At 39.2% G+C, this 23752-nt stretch overlaps 1 protein-coding gene across 10 annotated transcripts in view; it reads left to right on the top strand.

Annotated features, from left to right (window-relative positions):
* Positions 1 to 4563, top strand: part of R3HDM1 (R3H domain containing 1) — a 100915-nt gene extending 96352 nt beyond the window's left edge. For all 10 annotated transcript variants that reach the window (XM_069067834.1, XM_069067837.1, XM_069067838.1 and 7 more), the window contains 3 exons: positions 521 to 603; positions 2066 to 2150; positions 3147 to 4563. In XM_069067834.1, the coding sequence (XP_068923935.1) occupies positions 521 to 603; positions 2066 to 2150; positions 3147 to 3508 (530 nt within the window). In that variant the 3' untranslated portion in view covers positions 3509 to 4563. The remainder of the gene's footprint in view (positions 1 to 520; positions 604 to 2065; positions 2151 to 3146) is intronic.
* The last annotated feature ends 19189 nt before the right edge of the window (positions 4564 to 23752 follow it).

A 23752-nucleotide genomic window follows, 5' to 3' on the forward strand; every position in this document is an offset into this window, starting at 1 on the left:
TCATCCTCCCTCTCATCCCCTTCCCCCTTACTCTCCTGTAGGGCGAGATACCCTATTTAGTGTATATGTCATTCCCTCCCTAAGCCAAATTCAATGAGAATAAAGTTGACCCATTCCCTTTCACCTTCCTGCTCTTCCCCTCCATTGTAACAGTTTTCCCTTGCCTCTTCTATATGAGATAATTTACCCCATTTTGTCTCTCCCCATCTCCTCTCATTATATTCCTCTCTCACCTCTTAATTTCACCTTTTAAGTATTATCCCTTCCTATTCAATTGGTCCTGTGCCCTCTGTTTATGTGTACCTGTACACACATATGCACACTCTCACATATGTACTCATATGCCCATATACCCTCCTATATAGACATATATATGTATGTTTACATATATATATATATATATACACATTTATATTCCCTTCAACTGTCCTCATACTGAGAAAAGTTTCATAAGTTAAAATTACCGTTTTTCTATTGATAACATAATTTTAAAAAGAAAAATATTCTTGTTGCTTTCCAGGTGATTCCAGATATCCCTTACTGGGCCAACCACTGCAATATAACCCTCCTTCTATTCTACATGGACACATTCCCAGCCAACAGGTGGGGAAGACAGTTGTTTAACCCAGATTTTTCCATTGATTAGAGCTTGGGATTTATGAAACCAAGATTGTGAATTCAGTCCCTATATTAGAAAAGATCTGTACTCCAGCCAGCTGGCTTATAAATGTTATCATTAGTCACAGAGAGTACCTGGGCAGGGGAGGGGGTGGGGGCAGTGTATAGGCCGCTCAATGCAAACATACTGCTCTTGAGTAGCAGTTTAAAGCATAACCTTACTATGTGGTAGGGAGTCAGAGTAATACTCATGAAAAATATCATAGGAGAGGGCATTGATAATAGGGAAAGAGCTTCTACTTCTAGTGAACACCAAATAGCGGACGACACCAGTGCTGCAGGAGGCCCCGGAGGCCCTGGCGTCAGAGGCTGGGGCAGCTTCCACGGTGGCTTCGGCAGTGGGGGCCGAGGTCAAGGCCAGGGCCATGGTCGTGGCTGCGGGGGCCGGGGAGGAAAGGCCAAAAGACAAGGAGTGGATTCCTGTCACTAAGCTGGGCCAGCTAGTCAAGGACATGAAGATCAGGTCTTTGGAAGAGATGTATCTTTTCTCTCTTCCTATCAAGGAGTCTGAAATCATAGATTTCTTCCTGGGATCTTCATTGAAAGATGAGGTTCTGAAGATCATGCCTGTTCAGAAACAAACTAAAGCTGGACAACGTACCAGGTTCAAGGCTTTTGTGGCCATTGGTGACTACAATGGCCATGTTGGTCTGGGTGTCAAGTGCTCCAGGGAAGTGGCCACAGCTGTTCGTGGTGCTATCATTCTGGCCAAGCTGTCCATCGTCCCTGTGAGACGTGGCTACTGGGGGAACAAGATTGGCAAGCCTCACACAGTACCCTGCAAGGTCACTGGGTGATGTGGGTCGGTTCTGGTTCTCTTGATCCCTGCCCCTAGAGGTACAGGCATTGTCTCAGCTCCTGTGCCTAAGAAGCTGCTGATGATGGCTGGAATTGATGACTGCTACACTTCTGCGAGAGGCTGTACTGCCACTCTGGGCAACTTTGCTCAAGCTACCTTTGATGCCATCACCAAAACATACAGCTATCTAACCCCAGACCTGTGGAAGGAGACTGTATCAGGAATTCACCAACCATATTGTGAAGACTCACACTTGAGTATCTGTCCAGAGGACCCAGGCAGCTGCTGTGGCAACCACATAGTTTTTTTTATAAACAAATAAATTGAACTATGCCTGCTTATAATAAATAATAATAATAGGGAAAGAAAGAAACTGCCCTTCCACTAAGACAGGGTTGGGAGGGGAGGCCTGCATTTGAACAGAAGGAACATAATTGCGGCTTCTTATTTTCCCAAATGATTTACAATCCAAACTGCATTAGATCTGCTGCACCCTTTCTTAAGTTTGCATTATTTTTAAACATTAAGAACTTATACTTTTTCTGAAAAATTGGTATTGTTTATAATGATCCATTTCTGACTCTTCAGTGTCAGCCTGGAAGCAGGCATGGAAATCGAGGAAGGAAACAAGCTAAAAAGGCTGCTTCCACTGACCTTGGCGCAGGAGAAGCAGGTAGATCATTTGGGGGAAATTGGGCATAATTCTATTGTTGGCTGCCTAGTGAAGCAATCATTAAAAGAAACCATCCCAAAATAAGTTTGGGGTAATTAGGATGGGTATCTCCATGTTGGTCTAAAAGCAGGCAATTTTTTTTCCCAAAATCTGACTTGTAAAAAACCAACTACAATCTAACATTGGTGTTATTTTTCAGTGTATGACTACATCATGAACAAAACTGAACTTTAGTGTCTTTCCCCAAAGAGATTTAATTTTACAGCTCTGGACTCTGTTTGGGAATGAACTATGTTTGAACCAATATGATAGAAGGGTTTTACAGATGAGGAAACATACATGAGGAAAAATGGCTTGCCCAGAGTCACAAATCTGTTTTATTTAATTTAGTGAAAGAACAAGACTCTAGATCTCCTGACTTAAGTCCATTTTTCTTTGGTTTTTTCTACTTTACCAGCCTTCGGTCTATAGGCTAAAGTCCATGAACTTGTTTTTTTTTTGTGGGGTGGGAGGGTTAAATATATATATATTTTTTTTTAATAACTTGCCCAACGTAATTGGCTTCTTTGTAATTCTGTGCATTTTATTTTCTATAAATGTTCTGAGAGTTGCCCACAGGTTTCACTAGACTGCCAAAAGGGTCCTTGACCCAGAAAAAATGAAAAATCCCTGGTCTCCAGCATCATTTGTGACAGAAATGACACTGGCAGCTGGGTCAGTGCCCTTAGCATGATGTACAGAAGCACTGACTAGGATTGATATAAAATGATGGCTGTTATTGGGTGACTTTGCAATATGTACACGTGTGTGTGTGTGTGTGTGTGTGTGTGTGTGTGTATATATATATATCATGTATATGTATTTTATATATATGTATATGAATGACCAGTTAGTCTAGAAGATCAGACCATTCTCATGATCAAAATCTGTGTGTTCAGTAGTCTTCTCTGCATTTGGTAACAAAAATAATTTAATTCTATAATCTTCTCATTGCAGCTGTTGGAAAGGTCTTAGAGATTACAGAACTACCTGATGGGATAACCCGTGTAGAAGCTGAGAAGCTTTTTGGAGAACTCTTTAAAATTGGTGCCAAGATCCGCTGGCTCCGGGATCCCCAGTCTCAGACACCTCTGCGCCACCATTCTCTCTACTGTGGCAGTGGAGATGGTGCGGTGAAGACAGAACAATGTAAACCTAGTGACTTGGCCTCCACATACACAGTTCTAGCAACATTCCCCTCCATTTCAGCTGCCCAGAACGCACTGAAGAAACAAATTAACTCAGTTAACAAGTTTAAGCTGAGGACAAGCAAGAAGCACTATGACTTTCATATCCTAGAAAGGGCAAGTTCTCAGTAGCAGATCTACTACTGAACTGTCAGCCTTTATGACACCTCTGTCTTCTGCCGTCCTTGATTAGCTTGATGTTTGGAGCTTCTATTAACATTATAGAGACTCCTGGGACAATTGGTCATGGCATGATAGCATTCGAAGAAAGGCCAGTGATCCATTAAAGGGGACAGAAAGAGAGATACACAGTTGACCCCAGATGACCAGAATTCCTACCAACCTGATACAAAGTAGCAGCTTTCTCTGAGGGATGCTGTTAAAATGCCGCTAACTTTTATAGTTGTTTTGTTTTATATTTCTGAATTCTTGTATCAGATCCAAAGCTCTATTGTACAGCAAATTTTTCTTCTCCATAAATAGCCGTATTGGAAGCTGTATTTCCTATCCTTTTTGCAGCCAGGACACTGTGACCCATCTTGGATGTGGGAAGGATGCAAGAGGTAGACTATCTGAGCCAAAACTATTCATTCTCTTTTTCTTGGTGGGTGAATGAAAAGAATCCTTACCTAGAAGATTCCTGTTCCTCTGAATTTCCAACCACACACTTTTCGGCAATGATAGAATTTGTTCACAAAGTCCTTTCTTTATTCAATATATTCAGACAATGTGAATGTTAATTGTAAATAAATTCTGTTCTTAACTCATTTTAACCAAACCATTTAGCAGAGAGGTTCTCTAAGGGGAATAGGAATCCTTCTTAAACAGGAAGAAAGTAAACTAAAAACATTTCTATTTTTCTTTTTCTTTTTTTTTTAAGTCAGAGGGTAAAAACGATGAATCTTAAACGTATGTCCCCCAGATAACTGTGCCACTTATTTACCTTCCCCTCCATATGGATCTTATCTCTGGTCACCATAAGGAAATGCATTTGTCAAGTGCTAGAAAATTCGTAAATGGTTTAAATTTGTTTTCATTGTTTGCAGCGGATCACTGGACATCAAAGATTCATTGCACTGCAGAACGAGAAACTTTTTTTTCAATTTCTGTGTAATTTGCAAGGCTGTACAATGTGTGCTGATGCAAGCCTTTTCAGTTCAGAAGAATAAATGTTTACAAATATAAAAGTACTGTGCATTTTAATGAGGATAGCCATAACCTCCTAGTAACATTAATGAATCTAATTTTTATAAAACATATGCCATGCATTTTGGAAACTACCTCAAAAATCATATTTTTCTTGTTTCTTAGTATGTCATTTAGTTGTCACCTCTTGCAGTATGATTCATAGAATTTCATACCCTCAGTAAATGAATTCTAATCAAAAGTGGAAAATTACTGGGCTCAGTATTCCTGTGATTCTGTGATAGGGACTCCCTACAGGGGTGCAGGTTGCAATCCAGCTATGCCACATGGCCTTGGCTCCATGTCCTCCCCTGTACCTTCCACAAGAAATTCCAATAAGTAACACAGGCCATCCATTCATTGGATTCTCTCATGGTGACTACATAACCACCTCATCTCCTTTTTTGAATCATAATATATCTTTAACACCACTTCTGTTGTGTAGTCTTTTGCCAATAAATACACACACACACACACACACTAGCTTATTTTTATCCCCAGCATTAATCTTTCCCTTGCCATTTGCATAGCCTGCAACTTGTAATTCTTCATGTATTCTCTAGCAAGCCAGCTAAGGGAGGACAATGTTAAAAAGATGGAATTCATGTGCAGGCCAAAAAAAAATCTTCATTTTTTGTTGTTGTTTTGTTCTGAAGAATTTGGTGTTTGCGAATAATCTCTTCTGGGGCTAATCATTTATTTATAAATCATTTGCTTCCTCCATGATGACGCATGCCTTTTAGCTATTTCACTTTCTTGAAGCAGTTAAGACATCGCTAAGATAGAAGATCATCATACTGCCCACCCTAACTTCCCTGGGGACCAGTTTGATGCCATCCTATCCTACAGGGTTCAGATGGTGAAGTCACATATTTCTCTCTAGTTCAGAATATCAGATTCATACTATGGCAGGCCTGAGCCAGCCTGACTCCTCACATCTAAGCAGAAGCAGACCTAAATGAAAGGTAGCCCAGAAACCACCTTGACCCCTGGAATCCTTTGAATCTAGACTGATGATGAATACTGACCTCCCAGCATCTAGAGAGTAGGATCTCTAAATGTTAGAGAATATACTATCATATGGAATCTTGCAATCTTCAAAGGATTTGAAAAGAAGCCATTTGGATTTGGAGTAAAAGCCATGACAATCATCTATTGGTTTTCCACTTGCTGGAACACTTTTATTCAATTCTGTCCTGTATTCCTATGATCATTTAAGCCCTGACCTCAACCTTTCAATTACAAGGACAAAAGACCAACAAAACAGGCTGAGTTCCCCTGTGGCCTCGAGCCAGCATATGAGACACATGAAGAGAAACATGATTCTGTTTTATTTCTTCTTTCTCTGAATATTCTCTTTAATCCCTCTTTCCCAGAGTCAGCCCTTCTGGAAAGTCTTAGTATTATACAAATCACCAATTTTACAAGCATTTATCCTCAAATCATACATTCAGAGCTAGGAAAGGCTTTGGGAATTATCTGGTATAACCCCTTCATTTTACAGATGAGCCCCCTGAAGCCCAGAGAAAGGAAGGAACTTGTCTACGGTCACATGAGATCATATGTAGCAAATCCAGATTCTCCCAATTTCAGTTTCATTGCTTTTCCCACTATTATGCACTACCTCCATGCTTTAGGAAACTCCCATGGAGCAATTATTCAAAGGCCCAGATAGTCCTGGAAGAAGTGGCTCTACTGATGATTGGTGTTTTAGAAAATGTATTGAAACACCTGAAGTTTTTTAAAGTTAAGTCATAGCATCCAGCCTCATTAAATAAAGCAACTAAGATTCTTTCATCTCAATGTAAGCATATGGACTGTTAGGGGAAATAGAGAATGGGCACACAGTATGACCTATTCAAAGTCCCTGTACTCTAGGAAACACCAGAGCGAACTTCAGCACTTCCACTATCTATCTTTACCAAAGTCTCCGCTACTTTCTCATAAATTAAGCAGTCTTTTCCCCACAAGCATGCAGTCTCCCAGATCTGCTTACAACGTTGATTTATTTTGGAGTCAGTGTCATTAAAGTAGTCACTTAATGTCTCAAGCATATATCCATCGGCCAACCTCCTCCTTAGGCAGAAAGACTGAGCAACAGCACAATGATTTCACGTCCTTTTTTAATAGCACTTAATTTTTTTTAGCCTGTCAGTGGTTTTAAGAAGCATCACCGATTACTTGTTGTCCAGCCTTTAGTATGGTTATTCAAGAAATATTTATTGAATACCTAATATGTGCAAAGTGCTGTGAGCAATGCAAAGTTGAATAAAATGCATCCCATGCCCCTGTAGAGGTAACAGTCTGGTGGAAAAGATAAGACACAGAACAGAATATTAAAGTACATTAGAAAATTATAAAACATTCTGAGAGATCTAGTGAAAGGCTATTTCTAGTTATGGGCATCAAAGAAAGCTTTTGTTGATTATATCCAATTTATCCTCAACATAATCTTATCTGTACAAAATTGTCTGAATCTCCACTGCTTAGTACAGTGCTTCATTGTGGTTGGCACTTAATAAACGTGTATTGATTAAGTTTAGAAGAAGGTGACATTTGAATGCTTTTAAATATAGCTAGAAAACAGGTAGAGCTGAAGTCATTCTGTAGGGGTTATAAGGACCTGAAACAGAACTAGGATGGAATGGAAATAGAGAGTCATTGTAGAGGTAGAATCTAAAGGACTTGGAAACTGACTGGATGAGTCCCTTTAATCAGTATTGATTTACTTTGACTTTGCTACATTTGATACTATTGACCAGTGATGCCTGTTAATTTACCCTGCTTTTTGTATACCCTCCTCCATTGGCTTCCATAAGATTCTTTCCTGGTTCTCTCATTCCTTTTTTCTCTTTGCTGGTTTCTTCCTAAAAAGAGGTATCATATACACCCAGTCGTGTGTCTCTCCCCCCCAGCCCCCAGCCAGATTCTGTCCTTGGCTCCCTTCTCTCTATACATTGTCCTTTTGCATATAATCCTCTCTGATGACTTAGATTATCATATATATGCACCTGACTCCCAAATATATGTATGCATTTCCAGCCCCTTCTTCCCCTCAGTACCAGTCCTACATTTTCCTTTGCCTACTTAACATCACCTAGATGTCCTGTCATGCCTGCCATACACTCGTTGATCACTCTATCTTCAGTCTCTTGTCTCCCCCTCTCTAATCCATCCCTCACACAGCTACCTAAATGATCTTCTAATGCATAGACCTGACCTTGCTACTCCTCTGTTTAAAAATAAAAGGAAAAACTTTATTAGGTCCCTGTTGCCTAATGAGCTTGAAGTGCCACTGTCTAACAGGCAGCTAGAAATATGTACTGTAATTTTGAAGAAAGGCCCAGGACTGGAGATAGAGATTTGGGATTAGTCAGGCAATAAACCCTTTTTAAGTTCTTACTGTATGCTAAGTTCTAGGGATACAAAGATGGCCGTTTCATTGGGAGAAACAACATGCAAAAAATCATGCATGTAAGTCGTACAAAATGTAAATGGAAGGTAATGTCCACATAGTAACTGTTTATGAGGCCATGGAGAGAGATGAAATGGTCAGGAGACAGTTAAGTAAGAGAAGACACTTAAAGGGAACATTTGTCTACATTTAAGGTGTGCAACAAAAAGGAGGAATCTGTCAGAGAAGTGAAAGGATGACCAGGATAGTGTACTGTAATAGGAGTTGGAGAGTTTCAAGAAGGGAGTTCAGTGTCAGAGGCCACAAAGAGAAAGGGGAGCATAAGGAATGAAAAAAAAGTCTAGTGCCTTTGGCAACCAAGAAGGCCATAGTCACCTGGGATAGAGTAATAGCCATGCAAGAGGCTGGGTAGAGGCAAGATGAATGAAAACACAACATGAACACTGACCACAATCTTGTAGTTATGGTCAACAGAAATAAAGTCATATTATACACACAGAAAGCCAGGAAAACGAGAAATGTGGGCCTCCACCTTCCCCACCAGTCCCTACAATCATAGCCCTCTCCTGGGTGGGGCACCTTCTCACTAGGAGAAAGCCACCCTCCCTGTATCTGCAAAGTTCACCTGACTGACCACTAGTGAAGGGTGGGGTCTTTGCTCCTAGTGATGACCTCACAATTCTTGTGCATCTGCAGCTCCTAATTTGAAGCAGGTCTATCCATGGCTGGTTCTGTTTTTGTGTGTATGTCACTAGCACCTAACAGTGTCTTACATGTACTAGGTACCTAATAATTGCTTATAGTATTAGACTGATCCAAGAACTCCAGCTCTGGCAGCGCATGTTCTATAAAGCCCAGCTTGACCCAGGAGCTCATCGTTGCTTTTACCTCTGTGCACCACTTCCCTGGGACTAGAAGGTTCCATGTTGTAGGGAGGGGGAAAACTACAATGTGGCTTTCCAAGAAATGGCATCCACGTCTACCTCCTCTCCCCTGTGTCTGAACTTCTTTTTCTCCAGCTCGTTGGGTCTTTTCTTCTCAGCATTCCTAGGAAGGATACAGCTCAAGTAGAGGAACTAGCCATGGACTTGTTAGTGCTGCTGCTAATATGGTATCAGGAGGCAGAGCGAAGGCAGGGACTCACCTAACCTCTCCCAAATTCCCCTGCAAAGTAACTCTTCAAAACAAATTCTTCCCAGCAGGCCAAAAGTAAGGCCCCACACCCTAGTGCAAGCCAGCAACAGGCCTTAAGGGCAACCACATCTGTAGCAACTACTTCTGGGGCTCTCAGCCCACAGACAGTTGGTCAAAAGGAGAATGCAGGGGGACCCTTTGCTGGCACTGGGTGCAGGGCTCTATTGCATTGCCTGAACTCAGTTCCAGGTCGCAGTCCAGGATGAGGAGGAACACTGGCACACCAGAGACCCTGGCTGCGAGGAAGCAGAGCCTCTGGTCAGCTTCAGGGCATAAAATAGTACATGTGTTTGCTCACAGACCCAGAGTGCAGTTACTACACCTCTCCCAACTTAGCACCACTTTGGAAGTGCTGAAAACTAGCAGACACTCAGAACTAACGATGAAAGCCTGAAGTTGACACAGTGCCTCCCCAGCCTGAGGTGAGCAGAGCCCAACTCTAACATAAAGTTAAAATTCAAGAAAGAGGCTGGAAAGATGAGCAGACAGTAACCACAAAAAGAACCTGACCATAAAAGGTTAGTGTGACAACAAAGACTGCATCAATGGGGCAAAAAGAACTTTACACATTGTCTAGGACACAGAAGGAGAGAAAGGGTTCCTGGGTCCATGTGGACCTCATTTTCCCCCTGGCCATTACCTGTCCATCTGACTATAAATTACCATATATGATGACTGAATGAATGGGCAACTTCTAAGTGTTGATTATGTCTCAGGTGTTGTGCTAAGCAAAAGAGTGGCGATAATAAGACAGTTCCTATAGTCAAAGACCATATATTCTAATTAATGGGCAAAGACAAGACCATAAATGGGAGCTAGCATTGGAAGGGGATAGGATAAGGTATAAGAATACATCAATGTGCATGGCGTAGTCTGAAATAACCACAGTCCCGGGGAAAATGGCGTGGGGAAGAAGCAAACGTCAGACCTGTCATCCATGCCGCAAATTACTTGGAGTCAGACCTACAGAGGCCAACCCCAACTCCCCATATGTGCTCACATCCTGAACTCTATAATCATGTCACTAGCAGGAGGCAGCTGGGTGACAGTAGGTACAGCACTGGGCCTGGAGTCTGGAACACTTGGTTTAAATTGGGCCTCAGACACAAGCCACGTGACTCGACCTCTGTTAAACACAGTTTCTTCATCTGTAAAATGGTGACAACATCACCTATCTCCCTGAGTTGTAAGAATCAGATGACATTCACAGAGTGCTTCCTTAGCACCGTGCCTGATACATGGTAGGTGCTATATAAATACTCCCTTTCCCTTTCCCCATCCATTCCGCAGTATGCCAGTATCCCTCTTGTGCATATGAAAGAAAGGCAACTTTTTTTTCAATATGATAATGTGGTTCTTCAATTATGTGTTCTACAAAGTCAGATCTTACAGCACAAGTATTTCTAGAGGTTCTAGGGAAATTGGTGATCTCAATATGGAGGTTAAGTAATAAGAAGGTAGTAAGTCGCTAGGTGGTGAGGGATAGAGTATTCAAAATTGAAACACAATTGTTAACTGCTCTATGTTCTACATTTTAGAAAAAAAAATAATAAGAAATAAAGCCTGCCTTCAAGGAGCTTAGAGTCTATAATGAGGGAGACACTGCATACATAAGCTATAACATGGTAGAATCTGGAAATGCAATGAGGTACAAAATGTTACATTAATTCAAAAGGCAGGGGGGTGGAGCCAAGATGGTAGAGTAAAAGCAGGAACTTGCTTGAGCTCTTCCCCCAAACACCCAAATACCTGTAAAAAAATTCCTCTCCACAAATTTTAGACTTATAGGACCCACAAAATGACAGGAGTGAAACACATCTCTAGCTGAAGACAGCCTGGCAGGCCGACAGGAAGGATCTATCACACCAGGCTGGAAGTGCAGCACAGTCCCGTGTGGGCCATGCCAGAACAGGCCTCAGGGGACTGAATCACTGGCAGCTGTGGCAGTTTCCAGACTTCTCAACCCACAAACACCAAAGACAAAGTAGAAGGTCAGGGGGGAAACTGTTGGCCTTGGGTGAGAGTAGAGCATTGTCCAGTCCCAGGGCAGTAGAGGTAGCAGCAGTAGCAGCAGCTGCTTCAGGAGCCCTAGGTCCACAGATGGTGGGGAGATCAAGCAGCTGATCATAGGACAATTGTAAAGATCTCCTTACTAGCACCGAGGCAAGATTCTCCTGAAAATTTACAAGTGCCTAGACATAGCTTTAATAACAGCTGCACAAAACCCAGAAACAGGACAGAGCACTCTCCACTCTGGAAGCAGAGTCCTACCTTGGCAAAGAGCTCAAAAGTCAAGTAATTAGCTGGGAAAATGAACAGAGGGGGGAAAAATCAGACTATAGAATCTTACTTTGGTGACAAAAAAGAACAAAACATACAACCAGAAGAAGACAACAAAGCCAAAACTCCTGCATCAAAAGCCTCCATTAAAAAAATATGAATTTGTTGCAGGCCATGCAGGAGCTCAAAAAGGATTTTGAAAATCAAGTAAGAGAAGTAGAGGAAAAGGCAAGTGGGATAATTTCTTGCTGGGAGAGGCAGGTAAGTTTTTCTGAAGTAGGTGATATTTAACCTGGTCCTTGAAAGATGGAGAGGGATTAAACTGGCAAAGCTGTTCAGGGAAGCAAAAAAACCAAAGTGAGCCAGAAGCATAAAGATGGGGAATTCCAAAGCAGATACAGTACAAGGAATAGCAGGGAGTGTTACCTGCCTAGCAGAGGATGCATGAGGAAAAGTGATCAGAAGATGGGCTGAGGCCAAGGCACAGAGGCCTTGAATCCTAGCTAAAGAGTGAGCTATGTTCAGGAGGTAATGGTGAGCCTTTGAAAAAATTTTAGCAAAAAAGTGAGATAATCAAAACTATGTTTTAGGAAAACAAATCAGGTTATTGTGCATAAAATGGATTAAGGTTATAATGGAGCTCAAACTATTGAACACTGCAGATGAGAGGCAATGATAGTGGTAGTCCTTGGAATGGAGAGAAGGGAAAACAAGTGAGTGTGGAGGTTGAAAGAATAAAATTTAATAAGTGGACAAGGAGAGACTGATGGGAAGTCAAAGATAACTTAAATTTCCCAAGATAAATGGGAGACTGGTGCAACTGATAAATACAAAAATCAAGAGGAAACAGGTTTTGGGGGGGGGGGATGAGTTTAGTTTGGGGAATGTTAAGTTTGAGTTGCCAGTGAAGATAAAGAAGGGGCCAGGAGACAGCTGGAAGTATTGTCCTGAAGCCTGGGAGAGAAGTATAAGATGCTCAATCGCTGTCTTCAAAGACATTTCCAGCCTTTCTCTGAACATACTTTGTGCCTTCGTGCCTCTATATCTTTGGTCATTTCATTCCTTCCACCTATAATGCCCTTTCTAGCTCTCTCTACAACTCAGTTCTGTTCACATAGATAACTGCGTTCAATTTGGAGTTAGATAATAGATAATAGATAATAGAGGTGTACCCTATTGGGTTCCCACTCCCATGCCTCTATAAATTCATCTAAACTAATTTGTACCATAGTAGCAGGCCAGGCAAGGAGCATACCTTTTTTTCCTGCTTTTTGGAGGGGGGAAGGCAGGGCAATTGGGGTTAAGTGACTTGCCTAAGGTCACACAGCTAGTAAGTGTGTCAAGTGTCTGAGGCCACATTTGAACTCAGGTTCTCCTCACTCCAGGGCTGGTGCTTTATTCACTGTGCCACCTAGCCACCCCAAGAAGTACACATTTTTAAAAGCAAAACGTCTAACTGGGACCAAAACAACCAGTGAAGAATTAAGAAGACACTGTCAGCATTCATGTGCTATAGATTAGGGTTGCATCCCTTAATAAAAAAAATTTAGTGAAGGAAACATTCTCCTCCTGAAACTACTGCTCTTCAACACTGGGAGGAAGCCAGACCCAGTTGGGAAGAGTCATTCTTATAGTATACTAAACTTCTTGCAGCATCTGACACTTTCCAAAGTCTCAGTTGCAACAGAGTAGTAGAATAAAAGGGTCTCTCTTGCTTGCTCTCTCTCGATTTCAAAATTGTGCAATCTGAAAGAAAAACCACTGAAGGAGAGCTCTGAGCCCATGGCACTTTATTAAAGGGTACATGGCCCCTCTAATGAAGTGGACCTCAGATCTTCTTCCTGATCTAAGATGCCCACTTCCTCCAGGGCCTTAGCTTTATAGTGCTTGATACCCAGACGATACAGGTAGAGCAGATGGAAAATACAGAGTCTTACTGGTGAACAGACCTTGCCCTTGACCCTCTAGCAGGGTCTTCACAAAATACAGAATCCCATTGGTTGACAAATGGACCAGTGAGCAGACCTTAACAAATCTTTCTTGATCTTTCAGGAGGTCCTACCAAGCCATGGGCTGTACTGATAAAGAGATGTCAAAACATCTACATGGCTGGTAGAAAGGTAGACCACATGCCAGCAACCAGGATCACTCACTGGCCAAGTGCTCATGGTTATCTCCCCATGTTGGGCAATAAAGGAATGACAGAAGGGCAACAAAAATAGCTGGGGGGCTTTCCATGTAATTGAGTCACCACCAACATGCCAGACTTGGTCAACATAACAAGAGCAGAGGTTAAGCAAGTAAATTTACAGCCTGCAATTCACAGCTCTAGGGCCTAGTATACAGAATTTATAATCACTACTCCTATGGAATCATATCAAACTGATTAATACTGATTGGAATAAAATAGGGGTCTAATTAATATCTATCACCTCTCTCTCTGTATCTATCTACACACACGCACATTCAATCTCACTCTCTTTCTTGCTCAGTTTACTCTCAGCCACTAGCAGACTATGCTGAGACTTCTTCCTGTACCCAATCACCTTGACCAAGTTAGCCTCATAGCTCCAGTGTTTCATTTTGCTTCATTTTATTTTGAGACTAGCTCTCTCTAACTTACCTAGGCTGAAAGCAGAGCAGCTACTCACTGTCCAAGATCCCAATATTGATAAGCACAGAAGCCTTGACTAACTCCCTTTTTCCACCCTTAGATGCCTCACCCTCCCTTAGGCCACCTGGTGGCCCTTTGCTCCCAAGGGGCTCATGACATTGGAGCCCAAATCAGTGCAAATCTCCAATCAATCAGCTTGGCTCTATTGTTCAGAGCTCCTGCACTGAAAACATCCACCAGCCCCATCCTCCCCACCTACAAGGACTGCCCTCATGCACCACCAGATTCAGCTCCCCATTCTTCTAAGATTTCCCCATTCCCCCCCTAACACAGACACTTCATTCTGTAGACATACAATCTCATGAAAATTGAAGTGCTGAGAACTTCAAGGTTTACATTGAGGCCTGGAACATCATGGGAAATGCAGTTCTTTCCTTAGACATCCATCTATTGAAATTCTGTCTTTTCTCAAGGTAAAACTTACATGCCTCCTTTTCCATGAATCCTTCACCCTCTACTGGAAATGATCTCTCCCTTCTCTGAACTCATAATATTTTGTCTTCACTGTTCATGCTGTACTAATTTTGTACTAATTATTTTGCACCATAATTATATGTGTATGTTTATCAACAAACAAATGTATTACTTTAGTCTCAGGATTATAATGTAGTCAATTTTTAGGATATTGCTTTATACCTTCTTAATAATGTGTATTACCCCATGTGACCTTGGGTAAGTCACTTAACCCCAATTGCCCTGCCTTCCTCCCTCCAAAAAGCAAATTAAAAAATAATGATAATATGTATTACCAAATTGTACTATAAAATGTTCTACCAAATATGCATTACAAAATTTTATTTTTCAATACCTACAGAACTAGACATAGAAGGGAAAGGACTAATGTAAAGGGCCATAATCTAGGAGTTTTTCTCAAAACTGTAAGAGAAACATTGCCTGATTTAAGAATATTGAAGTAAGACAACCCTGAGGTACCACATCTCAACAGTATCAGACTGTTAGCCAATCAGTGGCTAAGATGACAAAACAGGAAAATGACAAATGCTGGAGAGGATGTGGGCAAATTGGAACACTAATGCATTGCTGGTGGAGTTGTGAATTGATCCAGCCTTTCTGGAGAGCAATCTGGAATTATGCCCAAAGGGCTGTAAATACTTTCATATCCTTTGACCCAGCAATACCACTCCTAGGGTTATATCCCAAAGAGATCACAGAAGTGGGAGGAAGACCCATATGTACAAAAATGTTTATAGCAGCTCTTTTTGTGGTGGCAAAGAATTGGAAATTAAGGGGGTGCCCATCAATTGGGGAATGTCTGAACAAGTTGTGATATATGCATGTTATAGAATACTACTGTGCTATAAGAAACGAGGAACAGATGGTCTTCATATTTACCTGGAGAGGCTTTTACGAACTGATGCTGAGTGAGAAGAGTAGAACCAGGAGAAATTTGTACACAATTACAGACACAACGTATGTGTGATGACCAACTTTGATAGACTGGACTCTTCTCAGCAATGCAGTCATATAAGTCAATCCCAAAAGACTCATGATGGAGAGAGATGTGTGCATCCAGAGAAAGAACTAGAAAGAACTGAGTTTATATCCAGATGGAAGCAAAATACCTGATCTTTTTCCTTTTCTTGTTTGGTTTTATGTCCTCTTTACCATTTTTAATTCCAGCTGATACAATCTGTCTTTATAACCTGACTAATGTATAATGTGAAAGTATTTACAGATCCTATACTTGACTATATGCCGCCATGGAGGGGAGGGGAAGGAGGGGGACAAAATGTGAAACTCAAGGAATTGTGGAATTGAATCCTGTAAACTAAAAGGAAACAAACAAATTAATTTTTAAAAATTTAAAAAAAAGAATATTGAAGTAAGAACCACATGAATGTGTTAATAATAGCTAACATTTGTTGGTCTGTTTGAAAGCAACCCATAAAAATCACCAGGTTGCATGGAAACACATAGAAAGCTGAAGACTACACAAAGATAGAATTCCCCATCCAGAGCAATTAAGTTGAAGACCACTCCCCCTAGAAGTCTATTGTTATTGTTATTTTTTTGTACTCAGAGGAGCAGTGACATCACGATGTTGGGATCAAGATTACTGTGTGTTTAACTCTGACTGATCAGTCCAATATGAGCCTGGAAAGCTCTGTCACAGGTTGGGCACAAATAATCCATTTGGACTGAAGATATCTCTAGATTTGCATATTTCACGTTTCCTTTGTGCTATAGCAGGTTACTTTGCTCATGGAGCACAGTGCCTTCTTTATGGGCATGCCATGCTGGGCAGTCCTGTGCCAGTATCTCCCATGTCTCACAATCAATACTAAAATTCTTCAGAGAGACCTTGAAAGTGTCGTTGTACGATTTCTGCCTCCATGTGAGCATTTACCGTGTGCAACTGTTTCATACTTTTTGGGTAAATGTGCATTTGGCATTTGGGCTACATGACCTGCCCATTGGAATTGCACTCTCTGCAGTAGAGTCTGAATGCTCGAAAGAGTTCAGTTCAGCTCAAGAGAGGATTTCGGTGTCTAGCACTCTATCTTGCTAGGTAATCTTCAGAATCTTGGTGAGACAATTCAATTAGAAATAGTTCCATTTAGGGGCGGCCAGGTAGCACAGAGAGTAAGAGCACCGGCCCCAGAATCGGGATGACCTGGGATCGAATCTGGGCTCTGATACTTAGCACCACACCCAGAAATAACTGGCCGTGTAACCTTGAGCAAGTTACTTAGCCACGATTGCTTTAAGAAAAAAAAAAAAATAGTTCCATTTTCTGGCAGTTTATAGATTATTCAGGCTTCACAGGTATACAATAATGAAGACAGCACAAAAGCGCTGTAGACCTACTTTCCTTCAGACCTTCCCAAACTACCTAGAAACCTACAGTAAGATAAAAGGACAATGGCTAAAGACCCCTCGTTCTGGGCCATCAGTTTGAAGATCTGAGAATCAATTAGAAAAATGTATCAGCACCACACAGAGACTTGAACAACTACTGATAATTTATCAGACAGAAAACTCCATGGAGCACGAACCACCCTTATCAATCAAGCATTAAGCACCTTTTATTTATTATTTATTAAGCAAATGCCAAATGTTATGACTCTTCATAGTCACAGTAGGTGTTTACAAACCATAGTAGGTGCTTAACTAAAATACAAATGAGTGTTTGAATGAATGAATAAGTGAAAAGCATAAACAAAAAACAATCTAGGAGAGTATAAGCACTAGAATAAAGAGATTACAGCAGACTTGCACAACTTTGTAAACTTCTTTGGCTACAGATACATTACACTAGAGACAGACTGACTATGGTTGGCTGCCTCATGTGACAAACTGGAGAGTGTGCAGTGGCAATCTAGGAAGCCATCCAGGGAGCCAAAAGTGGGGAGAAGGTAATGACTCCGCTAGCTGTTGCTATGAAAAACCTGAGGCTAAAATTGCATCACTCCCACATCCCCAGACACAATAAGAAAAGAAAGCCTCTTTTCCCTTCTGCAGACATTACCCCTAAGGCTATGTGAGTACACTATCAGTACTTTACAAAAATATTCCATGTCCCCACCTAGATTATAAACTCTTTGAGGACAGGGATTATGTGTTATTCCTATTTTTGTCCTCAGTACCTAGAACACAGTAGACTTTCAATAAATGGTGTTGAAGATCTTCTTCCAAACACTCAAATGTCTAACTGGGACTTGGAGGTGACCCTGGGTTTCTTGAAGGCTTAGTCATCAGAGCTGAGGTTCTAACATGTTCATTCTCCAAACTGAAAAGGCTTCAAATGCAGCCCTAACAGTGAGACTGGCTGACTCTTGTCCAAAGACCAGCTGAGCTAAATTTGAGAAAGCCACTGTTTTAATGGAGGGTAAGATGGAGGTGGTGATGGGCAAAGCTTAAACCTTACTCTTATCAAAGTTGGCTCAAAAGGGGGATAATATGCACACTTAGTTACACAGTTGTGTATGTACTATATATATTATATATGTGTATATATAATATACACCATTGGTTATAGAAATCTCTCTTACCCTATAAGGAAATAAAAATGGAATGAGATAATAGAAGGGGGAGGGTGGGACTGATAAAAGGAAGGGCATATTGGGGAAGGCAGTGATCAGAAGTAAAATACTTGTGAGGAAGTCAAGGATGGAGTGTAAGGGGAGGGGATAAACAAAGGAAGAATACAGTTAGTTATCATAACTAAATGTGAATGGGATGAACTCATCCATAAAATAGAAGTGGATAGCAAAATGAATTAAAAATCAGAACCCTACAGCATTTGGTTTACAAGAAATACATTTGAAGCAGAGAGATGCACACAGGGTAAAGGTAAGGGGCTAGAACAGAATCTATTATGCTTCAGCTGTAGCAAAGAAAGTAGGGATAGCAATTATAATCCCAGATAAAGCAAAAGCAAAAATAGATCTAATTAAAAGAGATAAAGAAGGAAACTATATCTTACTGAAAGATACCACAGACAATGAAGTCATAGCAACACTAAACATATGTACCAAATGATATGGCATCTAAATTTTTGAAGGAGAAGTTGAATGAGTTACAGGAGAAAATAGATAATAAAGCTATACTAGTGGGGGACCTCAGCTTTCCTCTGTCAGAATTAGATAAATGTAACCAAAAACTAAAGAAGAAAGAAGTTAAGGAGATGAATAAAATTCTGGAAAAATTAGATATGATAGATCTCTGGAAAAAACTGAACGGGAATAGAAAGCAACATACCTTTTTCTTGGCAGTACATGGCTAGAAAGCAACATACCTTTTTCTTGGCAGTACATGGCATCTACATCAAAATTAACTATGTATTAGGACATAAAAACCTCACAAACAAATGCAAAAAGCAGAAATAGTAAATGCATCCTTTTCATATCAAAGCATAATAAAATTACATTCAATAATGGATAATGAAAAAAGAAATTAAAAATTAATTGGAAATTAAATAATTTTACCCTGAAAAGCAAGTGGTCATAGAACAAATCATATAAACAATTGATAATTTTATTGAAGAAAATGACAACAACGAGGCAACATACCAAAATTTATGGGATTCAGCCAAATTTGTACTTATGGGAAAATTTATATCTCTAATTGCTTACATCAATAAAATAGAGAAAGAAAAGATCGATGAATTGGGCATGCAAGTAAAAAACTAGAAAAAGAACAAATTAAAAACCCACAATTAAACATTAAATTGGAAATCCTGAAAACCAAAGGAGAGATTAATAAAATTGAAAGTATGAAAATCATTGAACTAATAAATAAAACTAGAAGCTGGTTTTATGGGAAAAAAAACAGTAAGATAGATAAACCATTGGTTAATTTGATTTAAAAAGGAAAGAAGAAACCAAATTACTAGTATCAAAAATGAAAGGGGTGAATGCACCTCCAATGAAGAGGAAATTAAGACAATCATTAGGAGCTGTTTTGCACAATTATATGCCAATAAATTTGACAATCTAAATGAAATTAATGAATATCTACAAAAATATAAATTACCCAGATCAACAGAAGAAATAAAGTACTTGAATAACCCAATCATAGAAAAAGAAATTGAACAAGCTATTAATGAACTTCTTAAGAAAAAATCCCCAGGTCTAGATGGATTAACAAATAAATTCTACCAAACATTTAAAGAGCAATTAATCCCAATACTACATAGACTATTTGGGAAAATAGGCAAAGAAGGAGTCCTATCAAATTTCTTTTACAACAAAATATGGTGTTGATACTCAAATCAGGAAGAGCAAAAACAGAGAAAGAAAATAATAGACTGGTTTCCCTAATGAATATTGATGCAAAAGTTTTGAAGAAAATACTAGCAAAGTGATTACAGCAACATATCACAAGGATCATACACTATGACCAGGTGGTATTTATGTCAGCAATACAGGGCTGGTTCAATATTAGGAAAACTATCAGAATAATTCACCATATCAATAACAAAAACAACAGAAATTATATGATTATCTCAATAGATTCAGAAAAAGCCTTTGCCAAAATACAGCACCCATTACTATTAAAAACACTAGAGAGCATAGGAATAAATGAAGATTACCTTAAAATGATAGGTAATATTTATCTAAAACCATCAGCAAGCATTATCTGTAATGGGTATAATCTAGAAGCCACCCCAATACAATCAGAGGTGAAGCAAGGATGCCCATTATCACCTCTATTATTTAATACTGTACTAAAAATATTAGCTATATCAATAAGAAAAGAAAAAGAAATTAAAGGAATTAGATAGGTAGTGAGGAAACAAAACTATTGCTCTTTGCAGATTATATGATGTCATATAGAAAATCCTAGAGAATCAACCAAAAAAAAAAACACTTGAAATTATTAACAGCCATAGCAGGATAGAAAATAAACCCACATAAATCATCAGCATTTCTATATATTACCCAAAAAGTCCAGCAGCAAGAAATAGAGAAATTCCATTTAAAAGAGTTGTAGATAACATAAAATACTTAAGCTTCTACTTGCCAAGACAAACCCAGGGATTATATGAACATAACTATAAAACACTTTTCATACAAATAAAGTCAGATCTAAACCATTGGGAAAATATTAATTGCTCATGGGTAGGCTGAGCCAATATAATAAAAACAACAATTTTGCCTAAATTAATCTATTTAGTTCTTTTATAATCAAACTATCAAAAAATTATTTTAAAGAGCTAGAAAAAATAATAACAAAATTCACCTAGAAGAACAAAAGCTCAAGGATATCAAGGGAATCAATGAAAAAAAAATGTGAAATAGGTTGGTCTATCCATACCAGATCTTAAACTGTATTATAATGTGGTATTTATCCAAAACAGTCTGGTACTGGCTAAGAAATAGAGTGGTGAATCAGTGGAATAGATTAGGTACAAATTACAATATAGTAAATGACCATAGTAATCTAGTATATAATAAACACAAAGAGTCAAGCTTTTGGAACAAAAACTCATTATTTGACAGTAACTACTGGGAAAACTAGAAAACAGTATGGCAGAACCTAGATATAGACCCAATACCTCACACCATAAGCCAATATAAGGTCAAAATGGGTACATGATTTACACATAAAGGGTGATACCATGAGCAAATTAAGAGAGTGTGAAATAGTTTATCTGTAATATTTATGAATAATGGAAGAATTTAGGACCAAAGAAGATACAGAGATCATTACAAAATGTAAAATAGATCACTTTGATTATATAAAATTTAAAAGTTTTTGCACAAACAAAACAAATGCAACCAAAATTGTACGAAAAGCATAAAACAGGAGGGGGCATTTTGCAATAAGTATATCTGATAAAGGCATCATTCCTCATATATATAGAGAACTGAGTCAAATTTATAAAAATATGTCATTCCCCAATTGATAAATGGTCAAAAGATATGAACAGGCAGTTTTCAGATGAAGAAAACAAAGCTATTCGTAATCATAGAAATGCTCTAAATTACTATTGATCAGAGAAATGCAAATTAAAATAACTATGACGTACCACCTCACACCTATCAGAGTGGCTAAAATGACAAAAAAAGGAATATGTTGGATGTTGAAGGGGATGTGGGAAAACTGAGACACTAATGCACTGTTGGTGGAATTGTGAAGTGATCCAACCATTCTGGAGCATATTTTGGAACTATACTCAAAGGGCTCCAAAACCACACATACCCTTTGATCCTTTAATACCACTGCTAGGTCTATATCCCAAAGATACCAAAAAAAGGGGAAAGGACCTATTTGGTCCTCTTTCTGTGGTAGCTAAGAATTGGACATCAAAGAGATGCCCATTAATTGGGGAATGGCTAAACAAGCCATGGCATATGAATGTAGTGGAATATCATCGTGCCAAAAGAAATGACAAGCAAGATGATTTCAGGAAAACCTGGAAAGACTTACATAAACTGATATATAGTGAAGTGAGCAGAAGCAGGAGAACATTGTACACAGTAACAGCAACATTGTTGAACTGCAAATGATTTAGCTCTTTTCAGCAATACAATGATCCAACACAATCCCAAAGGATAGAGCATATTATCTGCTTCCACAGAAAGAACTGATATTGATTGAATAGAGACTGAAGCATGCTATTTTTCACTTTCTTTCATTTTTTCTTTTATTTGAATCTTCTTATACAAAATGACTAATATTGAAATGTTTTACATAATTGCATATGTATACCCTATATCTGATTGCTTACCATCTCAGGGAGGGGAAAGGGGATGCAGTCTGGAGTTTTGTGAAGATGAACATTTTTCCCCTTACCATAATAAAGGGCACGAGAAGAACATATGTATTAGGGAAAACACTGGAAAAATGCCGTGATGATTTTGTAAATTAAATATGGCAGGACTGGTTAAAATGAAGCTTTTAAAAATTATTTTAGGGCAGCTAGGTGGCATGGTGAAAAGAGTCAGGAGGACTTGACTTCAAATCCAGCCTCATACACTTGACACACTTACTAGCGGTGTGACCTTGGGCAAGTCACTTAATCCCAATTGCCCTGCCTTCCCCCCTCCAAAAAAAAATATTTTTAACTGTATAATTGAAAAAGGTAAGAATGATAACTCACATACCCTACTGATGTCTTCACAGTGTCAAGAGAACTTGAGGAAGCGCCTCTAGTGAAATGGGTAAACCCTCTGCAGGAGTGCAGTTATGGGATGACATGGACAAGATTTCCCTCAGGATGAGCAAGAATGGATGGATTGCAATCTGCATCCTTTGAGGGAAAATATACCAACCTCAGTGAAGTTGCAGAACCATTGCAGTACTATAGTATATATTTGTTTGTGTGTCTATGCACATACAGGTAGATACACATACATATGCACACATACCAAAAAAATTTCCATCTATGTGAAAACTTGGGAATATACTGTATGCCTAAAAGTAACTAATAAATAATGCTCTGAACAAACATATCAGAAAGGTTTTTTTAGTTTTAATATTATGCATTTTATTTTAATATTATGTATTATGGTTTAATTTCTTTTAGGCATACAGTAATTGGCTATAAGCAAGAGACATTCTTTCTCCAAAAATGAGCATTAATCTGATGAAAAAAAAATTTCTATTAAAAATGCTTAGTGATTTTGCTCTTTTAAGTTTGCACATTTCCATTTTACATTTTATTCTTTTTATCTTCTGTACTCCTTCCTTTCAGATACAAAAAACAAGCTGCATTAAAAAAAAATACAAATCATTTTTCAGTATTTGTAAGTCAGCCTCCTCTAGTGGTCAAAATATGTAAGCATCTATGAAACTTTACCCCCCAAAAAAGCACAATTCTTTGTATTTCAAAGTGTCGCTACTCACCCATTTAAAGCAGGAAATAATCAACTGTGACTGGTTTTTCATCAAATATAGGTTGGCTCTAAGCCATGTACTTTCTCTTGCCTGTTTTCCCTTGTAACCACTGTATGACCTGGGTCTGAATTTTTCCACAACACTGGCTAACCCAAATGTGACTCAACATCATAATGTTCAGTGTTAAAGATGACCAATTGTGAGAAGATCAAAAGAAAGAGAATTACAACTAAAGAGAGAAGACACATAGAAAATAGCAAAGAAACCCATTTATCCAAACTACAGCAAAACAGAGGAGGGCGATCCTAGTCATCAGGCCTTG

Source organism: Petaurus breviceps, unplaced genomic scaffold (genome assembly GCF_028583685.1).
Source record: "Petaurus breviceps papuanus isolate PSGF00001 unplaced genomic scaffold, PetGlider_PUasm1.0 90752, whole genome shotgun sequence".
In the NCBI taxonomy this organism is placed as follows: domain Eukaryota; kingdom Metazoa; phylum Chordata; class Mammalia; order Diprotodontia; family Petauridae; genus Petaurus; species Petaurus breviceps.